General features: G+C 46.7%; 1 protein-coding gene across 1 annotated transcript in view; it reads left to right on the top strand.

The window, feature by feature from the left end:
- The window catches only part of LOC115274629 (zinc finger protein 77-like), a 10,764-nt gene extending 281 nt beyond the window's left edge, over positions 1-10,483 (top strand). The window contains exons 2-4 of the mRNA XM_029918035.1: positions 4,505-4,631; positions 7,320-7,377; positions 7,817-10,483. Of these exons, the coding sequence (XP_029773895.1) occupies positions 4,505-4,631; positions 7,320-7,377; positions 7,817-9,599 (1,968 nt within the window). The 3' untranslated portion in view covers positions 9,600-10,483. The remainder of the gene's footprint in view (positions 1-4,504; positions 4,632-7,319; positions 7,378-7,816) is intronic.
- Positions 10,484-10,958: the final 475 nt, after the last annotated feature.

The raw sequence follows: 10,958 nt of genomic DNA, 5'->3' as shown, positions 1-10,958 counted from the left end.
TACCATGGGATTGTGGGAGGTCTAGTCCCAAGAATTTTCCGATGAGATTTTCATATGCTTAAGATGACACAAAGGATCCTGGGGGCCTAGCGATTGTCAAGCCAAGATTGTTTTTCCCTCTAGCAAAACAGTAACATTATGGGAGTGCCTGGGGAAACATTTTCACCCTGCCCGCCTCAAGTATTTCTTAATGGGCTGCTGATTGTAAGGAAATTTAATTGTATCTGCCATTTCTTTGTGTCTTTGTTTCCCATGGCAGTTAACTGATGGAGAGCATAGTCAAGCATGATGTGAGTCTCCAGCCACTTACAAATGTCTTAGGAAATTACAAGGAAAAAGCACCATCTCCAGAAACTTACCAGCTCAATTTCCTGGAGCCTCAGTATCACCCGCGCCCCCATAGGATAGGAAGTCTCCTGTGATCAGTCACTCCTCACAACCTAATACAGCTCTTTCTGCCCACGGGTCCTGTCCCTGGCAGCTTTTCATGTCCTCACCCCCAACCCATGTGTCACCTGCCTGGGTCTCTGTTGCAGGTGCGATAGGGGAATGTCAGCAGTGCCACCGGTGATGTCATGGCTGACGGGGGGCTGCCCAGGGCTCGTCTGTGTCTCGAGGGTGTGGGCGTGGGCTCGGGTCGCCCCGCGAACCCCTCTGTCCCTGGATGGTGGGGTGTGGGGGTCCCCAGTTCAGGTTTTCCTCTGTCGGCTCTGCTGCTGCCGGAAGTGAGGTCCTGTCTCCAGGATAAATTCCCCGGAAGTCCTTCCCCACTGGGGGGACAGTGCATATTTCAGCTCCCGAGTAAGTTACACATTAGCAGGAAACGGGGTGCAGAGTGTGAACCACAGGTTGGTGCTTGTCCTTTCAGTTGTGTCTTCATGATGTCCAGCTGGAGTGTGTGACGTGGGGTCTCCTGGGTGTCACACGTTGGATTTTCTGTTTCTCCCAGGGTGAGCACTTCTCACGCTCGGGGCTCCCTCTTCTGTGGCAGCGATCCCAGCGTGTTCTCCCCTGTAACTCACGCGTCTGCTTCCTGATGTTCTGTTTCCTTCCCGTCCTGTGCACGTTCGTGCTGTTTCATTTTGACGTGTCGTAAGTGTTTTCTCCAGGTCAGGGTGTATCGTTTCTGTGTTTTGTCTGCATGGATGGACCCTTCACGTTGTTAGTAGACTTGAACTTTTCTGTCTCCTGTAGACGACTTTCTTTTGTTCTTTGAGAAGATTCTGTTGCTCAGGTCATAATCACACATGCTGGAACTTTCTCTCTTTGAGTTCCACTTATTTCCACGACAGTTAAGTCCACAGGATGTGGTTATTGTCCTTGAAGTTGATGACTCCTTTTCCCTGTAGATAACCAGTCTTCCCTGGCCCCATGTGTCCTGGGGTCCCCATCTCTGCCACTGCCCTCGGCACTTGCTGTGTGAACATCCACTCTTGTAAATGAGAGGTGTCTTCCCTTAATGATATCCTAATTACAGGAATCACTGGCAAATGGGAGATACTTGTCCTGGGAGATGAGCTTCCCCAAGTGCGTCCTCCAGTCCAAGAGAAGGAATGTGACCCCATCCATTGCTTCCACATGTCCCTAGTTAATCCTGTGGTGTTGGGTTAAGGAGTGGATTTCTTACCCCAGCCATGCAGAATTGGTCAAGGTGATAGTTGAGTTATGCAGCTGTTGGAGAGTCCTTCCTGTTTTCCAACTGTTCAGATAACCCTGTACCCCTGGCGTCCTGCAAGCCGCACGAAGTCACAAGCATGCGGACTCTCTGCACATGAGCTGTTGTGGCACTCCCTCAAGTTGTCTAGCATTGGCATTCAGAATGTTAATAAAAAGTTTTAATTTTGAATGACTTAGGTCATGACAAAGGAATATTGAAAACCTTAGTTTGGAGAGGTGTAGCCAGAGCTTGAGGAAACCAAAAAATTCAGGATCTAGGCTAGTTTATAAGAAATAGTATCCACATTTCAATATCTATAAAGATGTGGTTTTGAAACCATTATTTTCTCTGTGAAATCACCCTTGTTTCCAGAGATAGCCCAATAAAAGCTGATTCGATTGTAAAACACGTCCAGTTTTATGAAACACGGCCTCAGTACTCACAAAGGCTCAGCAAACACTGTGATTGGCCAAATGAGGTTTTCAATAAGCTTGCTTTGCTCAAGATCTTTATAAGGTGTCTCTAGATTGAACTTTTAATGCCCCTTGAAGCCAGAAGCCAAGTCAAAATTTGCGCTCAAACTTACCTTCAAGACGTGCAGATTTCTGTGATTTCCTCTTTTCGAAATCTCCAAACTATCCTGCGGTGTCCCGCACCTGCCCGGCGTCGGCACTGACTCCTCACCTGGTGAGGCTGCTGGGGTGTCAGCAAGGCCTCAGGCCCGCGTCTCCAGGTCGCTTGGTGGCTCCACAGAAGGGCTCCGCCTTCAATCGTTCAAGCTGCCTGCTTCTTTTTGTTTTTTTTTTAAGTTTTTAAATTTATTTTTGAGAGACAGAGACAGCCTGAGCAGGGGAGGGTCCGAGATAGAGGGAGGTACAGAATCTGAAGCAGCTCCAGGCTCTGAGGTAGCTGTCAGCACAGAGCCCGATGCAGGGCTTGAACCCACGAACCGTGAGATCATGAAATGAGCCAAAGCTGGATGCTCAACTGACTGAGCCACCCAGGTACTCCTGTCTGCTTATTTCAGAGTCTTTGCAGGTCTGTCTCAAATCGGACATTCCAGTCAGTCTTGGTCAAATAACCAGTGTGTCCAATGGTGTCCTGTCACAAGGAGAACTGATTCTCAGTGAACTTGTGCAGAGAGGAGGGGAGGACCAGCCCTCAGACGTGTGGGAATGTGTCTGCTGCTGGACCAAGATGGCAGCTGCAGACATGGGGACTGAGGAGTTGAGGGGGACCCACCAGAAGCCCGGTGGCCAGGACCCAGCCAGCGTCAAGAAAGAGTCCCAGCTGGTCCTTCACGTGTGCGGAGTCACCCCGGCCGAGCTGCCATTGCCAGCTGTGCCACGTGTTGGGAATAGACCTTGGCAACAGAGTTGGGGAGGAGAGGAAGTGGTCATTCGCCCACACAGGCCCGAATGGTCCGATCTTATTTACCCTCAGACCTCAGACCATTCCGGGAAGAGAGCTTCGGCTGCACTGTGGGTGTACCTGGCAAAGGGCCGAAGGCGAGGAGAGGGAGGCAAGGAGCCCCTGAAGGGCGGGAGGGGAGGTCCCTCAGCCTGCGGGGCAGGGGCGGTCCCATAGACCCCCCTGGGGCTTGGGCTCCTCACCAAGGAGGACCCTCAGGGGGAGGTTGTCAGCTGCCCAGAGAATGCTGGAGTCAGTCCACCCTGGGAAACTCACAGTAAGTTCCTGGAAAGTCCCAGGAGAGGCCTGGGACTGCAGAGGGTCCCTGTGGAGGCCATCAAATGTGGGGTGACCTGATGAGGTGGAGGCCGAAGCTCAGGTGGTGAGAGAACCCCCCACCCCCCCACCCCCGAGGCCTTGCAGAGGACGTGGGAGTGTCCTGAATCCCTGCAGGGGAGCGGAGGGCAGGGCAGCAGAGGGGAGCCCAACTTTCAGGAGGGGCTGCTGGGGGGTGGGGGGGAGCATGGGGACCTTTAGAATGCTCCCCGTGTTGGACCTGTGCCCGGTTGTAAGTACCCAGGGGTCAGTTAGGGCCTGTGGCCATGTCCAGGCTGGTCCCTTAGGAGCCCGTGTCCCTTCAGCTGTGTGCTCACCACGCGTCCTTGCTTTGCTGTGCATCTTCCCATCGCTCACGCCTGTTGCCTGAAAGTGGCCCATACACTGGGATTTGTCCTCCTCTGCTAAAGTGACCTGTGGCTCTGTCCCCGTGAATCCCTCAGGGACTCTTCCTTCTGGTGCCCTTTTCCTTGACTTCTGGTCCCTGGTTAAATGTTTGAGAGGCCCCGCTGACTTCCTAGTTTCTTGTGGCCCCGAACTCGTCTTACACACGGGGTGTGCCAGGCTCCCGGGCCCTCGACTGTGTCCATGCCCACATCCACCTGATCCAGGGATAGGGTCGTGTGTGCCTCTGTCGGAAGAGAGGGGACTCCCCCAGGCTCTTTGACCTTGTTCCTTCCAGGACGAGAGCAGCACTGGAATCTGAGGGTCCCCACCATCCTGACACTCTGGCTCCGGGTCTTGGAGCTGACGAGGCATAGTCATCTCTGAGCAAGAGAAACGCGTGTCCTCTGATTTCTGTGTTGTCCGCGTGACTACTTCATGTTTAAATCTATACAGCAATGTCTGCTCAGATCTGCTCTGTCTCTTTATACATACTCCTAACTGGGCATAAATCTATGTCCGCTATTGTCACCACCCTGTGCTTCACCCGTCACTGTGTACACTGCAGGGGATCTCCCTGCATGTTGTCACTTTCTACTCACATGTGACCCAGGGGTCCTAGGAACGGAGGGCAGCTCCCTGCCTGTCCCCCTTCATCCTCCCACACCCATGGTAAGGACGGAGCTGTGCAGCAATCGAGTGTGTGGTATGTTTCAGGCCTCTCTGGTCTTTGAGGACGTGGCTGTGAAGTTCACCCCGGAAGAGTGGGCTTTGCTGGATCGAGGTCAGAGGAAGCTCTACAGAGATGTGATGCTGGAGACGTGCAGGCACCTGGCCGCCGTGGGTAAGGATGGCCCCTCCTTTCCCTGGTATTTTAAGGAGGATGAAGAAAATGTCAATAATTTCAAATCATATTCTACATATAGAATATCCTTAGAACTTCACCATATACTATAAGAACTAATAAGTTAAATTTAGAAAAATTGTAGAACACAAATTAATATTCTACAATTTGTTGCATTTCTATATTGACTTCCAGAATAACAGAGAAATTAAGAAAAGAAACCCATATTCAGTTAATTCAAAAACAATAGGATACTATGTTAAAAGTAACCCAGGAAATTGAAAGACCTGTACTCAGGTAGAAAACATTTAATGAAAGACATTGAAGATGATACAACAAAGGGAAAGCTCTATCATTGACATGGATTGTATGGATTGATTTTGTTGAAAATACCCATACTATGAAAAGCACTCAACATATTCAGTGTAATCCCTATTAATATACTGATACTATTTTTCCAAGAACTAGAGCAAGAAATTCTAAAATTTGTATGGAAGCAGAAAAGATTCCAAATAACAAAAGCAGTTTTGAGAAAACATACCAAAGATGAAGATAAAACAGTCCCAGAGTTCAAACTATACGAAACAAAACAGTACTGGCACAAAAACAGACATAGAGATCAAGTCTACAGAATAGAGTCTGGGAAGAAACCCATGCGTATAAGGTCAGATTATCTACAAAGAAGGAGCTAAGAATGTACAATGGGGAAGAGAGTGTCTCTTCAATAAATGGTGCTTGGAAGATGCGACAGCTACCTGCAAGGAGACGACACTGGACCAGCTTTGTACCCCTTACCTGAAAGCAAACTCAGTATAGATTAAATAACTAGGTGTAGGACTTGAACCCAAACATGTCTTAAGACAAAACAGAGGTGCTAATCTCATGGGCATCAGCCTTAGCATTATTTTTATGGAATCATCCCTTCAGATAAGGGAAAGAAAAAGAAAAAAATTGAAGGAGGATCATAACATATTTTCCCACAGAAAATACAGAGATGGCTACTTGACACATGAAAAGCTTCTCAGTATCAGTAATTCTCAGGGAAATGCAAGTCAAAATCACAGTGAGCTGACGCTTCACAGTAATGTGAATGGCTAGTATCAGAAATATAAGAAATACAAGGATTCTAGAGGCGGTAGAGAGAAGGAAACTGATGGTTGGTGGGATTTAAATGCGCGCAGTCAGCTTGGCAAACAGTATGGAATTTTCACAACCAAATGAAACACAACAGTGACAATTGGTCCATAATTGCACTTCTGGATAGTTGACCAAAGGAAAAACCCCAGTACGATAAGATATTTGCACCCCAAGTTCACAGTACTGTAACTCACTGTACTGAAAATAGGGAAGCAAAACAGACGTCCATCACCAGATGAATGGATAATGAAGATGTGGTGTCTCCATACAAGGACTGTCTCTCAGTAATACAAAAGGGACGGATTCTTGCCATTTGTGACATCATGGATTGACCTGGATGGTATTATACCAGGTATATAACTCAGACAAAAAGACAAAATATTTTACTCCTATGTGGAATCTCAATGACAAAATGAACAAACAACAGAAAATAGGAACAGACTTCAAAGTGTAGAGAACAAATTGGTGTTTGTGAGATTGGAAGTGGATTGGAGGGACAGGCGAAATAGATGGAGGGGTTTGAGAAGCACAGATTTGCATGCTTACTGAATACATAAGTCATGAGAAGGACAGGTGGAGCACAGGGAATGTGGTCAATGATTTTGTAGTTTTGAATAGTGACAGTAATTACACTTGTTATGGATAGCTTTTGTAATGCATGTGATCGTTGAATCCCTGTGTTGCACACCTGAAATGAACATATAGATCAGTATGCTTCTACCAAAAAATGAATGAATGAATGAATGATAAAAAGTCCCACAATTATTGGTCATCAGTGACCCTGATGACTAAAGATAGTCCCCATTTTCCAGATTGCTTGTTGTCCTTCAAACCCTTCCTCCTGCTGAGCTCTTCTCAAGGGCAGAGCAGCAACCACACCCACCATCTAATCTGGTGGCACTGGGACAGTGCAGGCAGGCTCCACCGAGGGTCTGTGTGCCTTCAGAACAGGCCAACAGTCAGGTGGACCACGGTCTGGAGAAGGCATTGGTGTTTGGACACATCCTTTAGAAACACGACTCCATCTTTGAGAAGGGTGATGTCTGCCATTCCCCTGGCCTCCCTGTTGGACTTTCCATTCATCGTCACCCATGTGGCCAGTCTTTCTGTCTTCCTATAGAGGTAGGGTGTGGATGTGTGTATTTTGTACTTGGCTTTTCTGATAATACTTATCTTCCCATTAATCTCCATCTATTTTGAAGTATTTCTCAATGAACAGGCTGCCATTTCCTACACCTTCTGTATTATTGCCAACATCCCAAGTTACCAGGGTCCTCAGAATTTTTTGGTCACATGACCATTCATCCTGATGAATTTCATTTACATTATAGGATCAGTATATGAATAGAAACAGACATATGGTCTGTTTTCTTACCCTACACATCGGGTCATTTCCAAGAAATTCAATTAGGCTACCAATTCTTGTAGTTTCTCCCAGTCAGGGTAAAATGAGTGGATCAAAGACTCAGCAGAATGCTTTGGAGAATGAGCCTCTGAGTGAAGAGAAAATACCATTGTTTACAAAAAATGATTCCTGTTCTGTGTTTGTAGAGAAACAGAAATTTCATAGCAGTGGAGATCTGACCCGAATGCAGAAAGGGATTTTGAGGTGAGTGACACTTGCAAGGGAGGATTGGGGGATGTTGGCAGGTTGTGAGATTAAGATGAAATTAAGTAACAGCAGTAAACCTAGCTCAACAATTGTGTAGTCGGAAGTTTCACAAGATAAAGTTTTTATAAATGCATTCTAGGTATTGATTATCAAAAAAACCATTCTGTTGGAAAAAATAGTCAGGGTAAACTATATGTAAGAAACCCAGAATGTTATGACTCTATTTGAGTTGTCAGCCAGAGAGTATGGATGGAGCAAGCATGCCTTTTAGGCTTGTGCCAATTTGTAAGCATGCACACAGTGCCACAAACATTCCCATTTATTGACAGTGGACATTATGTAGTCCAATAATGATTAACAAACACCAATAGATCATTAAGAAAGAGATCGCCTATAACCATTATTCCCTAACCCTGTGCCTTCCTATTTCGAACAGAAGTCCTTTGGTCGAGGGTGTCTGCGAACATATTAAAGGTGATAAACGTGGAGAAACTCTGAACCCGGTTACAAGTCTTACTGTGCGTGAGGGGTGTCCTACTGGAGGCAAATCCTGTCACTGCGGTAAGTGTGGAGAAGCCTTTGCAGACGGTTCCTTCCTCGAGAATCTGCGAAGATCTCCCCCAGGACTCAAACCGTGTCCTGGTGAGCAGTGTGGGCTGGCCTGCAGCTCCGTCCCGAGCCTCAGCCCTCACGTTGACCCAAAACTTGTAGAGAAACCCTTTGAAGGTCAAGACGCCGGGAGAGCATCTGAGACATATGCTAAGAATCTCAGAGGTAAAACATCTATAGAGTGCCAGAAATGTGGAAAAGCTTTCACTTGCACGGCTTCCTTTAAACGTCATGTTCAAGGTCACTGTGGACAGAGAGTCCATGGGTGTGACGTGTGTGGGAAAACCTTCTTGTATCACTGCTACCTTATACGACATGTGAGAATTCATACTGGGGCGCGACCCTATGAATGTCAGGAGTGTGGGCGAGCCTTCGGGTATAAGTCAAGCCTACAAAACCATGTGAGGACCCACACTCGGGAGAAACCCTATAAATATCAGCCAGGTGGGAAAGCCTTCCCTGGTCAGTACTCCTTTCTAGCACCTGTGAGACGCCACACAGGAGATAGAACCTTTGAATGTAAGGAGTGTGGAAAAACTTTCAAGAAACGGCTACATTTTGAATGTCACATGACCACACACAATGTAGTGAAACCCTATGAATGTCAGGAGTGTAGGAGATCATTCAGGCATTCATCAGACCTGCGAGTTCACATGAGGACACACACCGGGGAGAGACCCTATGAATGTAAGGGATGTGGGAAATCCTTCCGGAAGTATCATCATATTAAACGTCACATGGTCATTCACAGTCTAGTGAAACCCTATGAATGTAAGCAGTGTGACAGGGGCTTTGGGGATCAAACACACCTCAGAATCCATATGAGGACACACACCGGGGAAAGACCCTATGAATGTCAGCAATGTGGGAAAGCCTTCAGATATCAATGGAATCTGCGAGGACATCTGACGACACACACCAGGGAAAGACCCTATGAATGTCAGGACTGTGGGAAAGCCTTCAGGTATAAGTCATGCCTGCGAGAACATGTGACGACGCACACAGGGGAGAAACCCCATAAATGTCAGGAGTGTGGGGAGGCCTTCAGGTATAAGTCATGCCTGCGAGAACATGTGAGGAAGCACACGGGGGAGCGACCCAACAAATGTCAGCACTGTGGGAAAGCCTTCATTCGTCACTACACCCTCGTGCTACATACTGCAAGGAGGCACTCAGGGGACGGACACTTGGAATGTAAGGAGTGTGGGGAAACTTTCAGGAAGCATCGGCCTTTTGAACGTCACATGGCCACACACAGCGTAGTGAAACCCTATGAATGCGAGGCGTGTGGCAAAGCCTTCAGGTATCACAGAGACCTGCGTATACATAGAGAGAACCACACTGAGGAAAAGCCCTCTAAATGTCAGCACTGTGGGAAAGTCTTCAGATCTCCTTCAAACCTGGGCGCGCATATGAGGACACACGCCGTGAAGAAACTGTTGAAGTGTATGGAGTGCGGGAAAGCTTTCAGTCAGCTGCAAAATTTAAAAAGTCATTTGAAAACGCACAGCACAGTTAAACCCTATGAATGTAAGAGGTGTGGGAAGGCGTACAAGGTCTCCTCGTCTCTTCGAGTGCACATGAAGAAACACCCAGGGGAGAGACCTTGACACGTCACCGCTCCCTGCGAGAGCCCGGGAGGCTGCACAGTGTCGGGAAGCCTTTGTTCGGAAGGACTCTGGTGAGACCGTCCAGTGTCCCAGTGCCCTGCCAGTACGTGCGACGGCCCTCCGTGGGCAGAACCTCGTGAATGGCTTCTCTGTGTGAAAACCTTCCCTTGTCCCTCTTCTCTTCGAGGACACACGTGTGAGCACAGTGATGTGAAGCATTATGAACTTAGGCACCATGGGAAAGCCTTCAGGTATCCCAGGAATCTGTGAGCACGGACACCGTGTGGGAAAGCACTTATTCTCCCTTTAAGTCTTTCTGAAAATGCGAGCCAGTGCAATGGAGAGGATCCTGCATGGACACAATTTTGGGAATATTTCAGGTATAAATCTTCATGTATTTTGTTAATAAGATTTCAGGCAGGAGAGAAATCTTTTCATTGTTATGAATATGGTTTTGAGTTTTCTGGTGCCTCTTCTGTAATGGGGTTCCCAAGTGTATAAATTGCTAGTTTGTGCCACTGATATGAACACTGATGATTTTAAATATCCTTTTTTGTCCTCTATATCTCTATGATCTAAATGTTATTTCAGACTTGAGGTAGTCACATGGTTATGTACAACGTGTTTCTTTTCCATTACAATATCTTTAGGACCCAGAGGTGATGAGAATGTGTCTATTGTTGGTGTGTATATACAACCTTGAATACTTTTACAAGAAAAAAAAATAACTGAATTTTACACTCCAAAATGTTCCTGTTACATCATAATGAAATGAGACATGTATTGTTGAAAGTCATTTTCTGTTTTCTGTTGTGATACTGGAATATTATGATTTTATGTCTCCTTTTCTGTCTTTATTATTGCGTGATAAATTTTCACATCAATTCTTTTTCTTCAATTCTTAAAAAAATTTCGAAAATACTTATTTTTGGGAGAGAGAGCACACACAAGTGGCTAAGGGGCAGAGAGAGGGAGACACAGAGGCAAACTCCAGGTTCTGAGCTGTCATTGCAGAGCCCAATACACGCCTGAACCCATGAACTGTATGTAAGTTCATGACCTGAGCTGAAAAAGACAATGAATGGACTGAGCCACCCAGGCACCCATTTTTCTTCAGTTTTTACAGTTGATACTGGTTTACCATTTCTGGGACTAATTAGTGTCTTTCATTGATTTTCTTCTAAATTATGACCTAGAAGAGCATCCCTTTGAACCATAACTCAGGCTAACTTGTTTGTTTCCATGAGCAGTGATTGTGGTGGAAATACCAGTGGGGTGCTTTGCTCTGGCCCCCAGGAGGTAACATCTGGAAAGAGTAGTACCCTTAATATCAGCCAGATCTGTTGACCAAAATGTGCC

The sequence above is a fragment of the Suricata suricatta genome, chromosome 12 (assembly GCF_006229205.1).
Source record: "Suricata suricatta isolate VVHF042 chromosome 12, meerkat_22Aug2017_6uvM2_HiC, whole genome shotgun sequence".
Taxonomy (NCBI): Eukaryota; Metazoa; Chordata; class Mammalia; order Carnivora; family Herpestidae; genus Suricata; species Suricata suricatta.
Note: the sequence above shows the minus strand (reverse complement) of the source record. Positions and strands in the feature narration are given on the sequence as shown.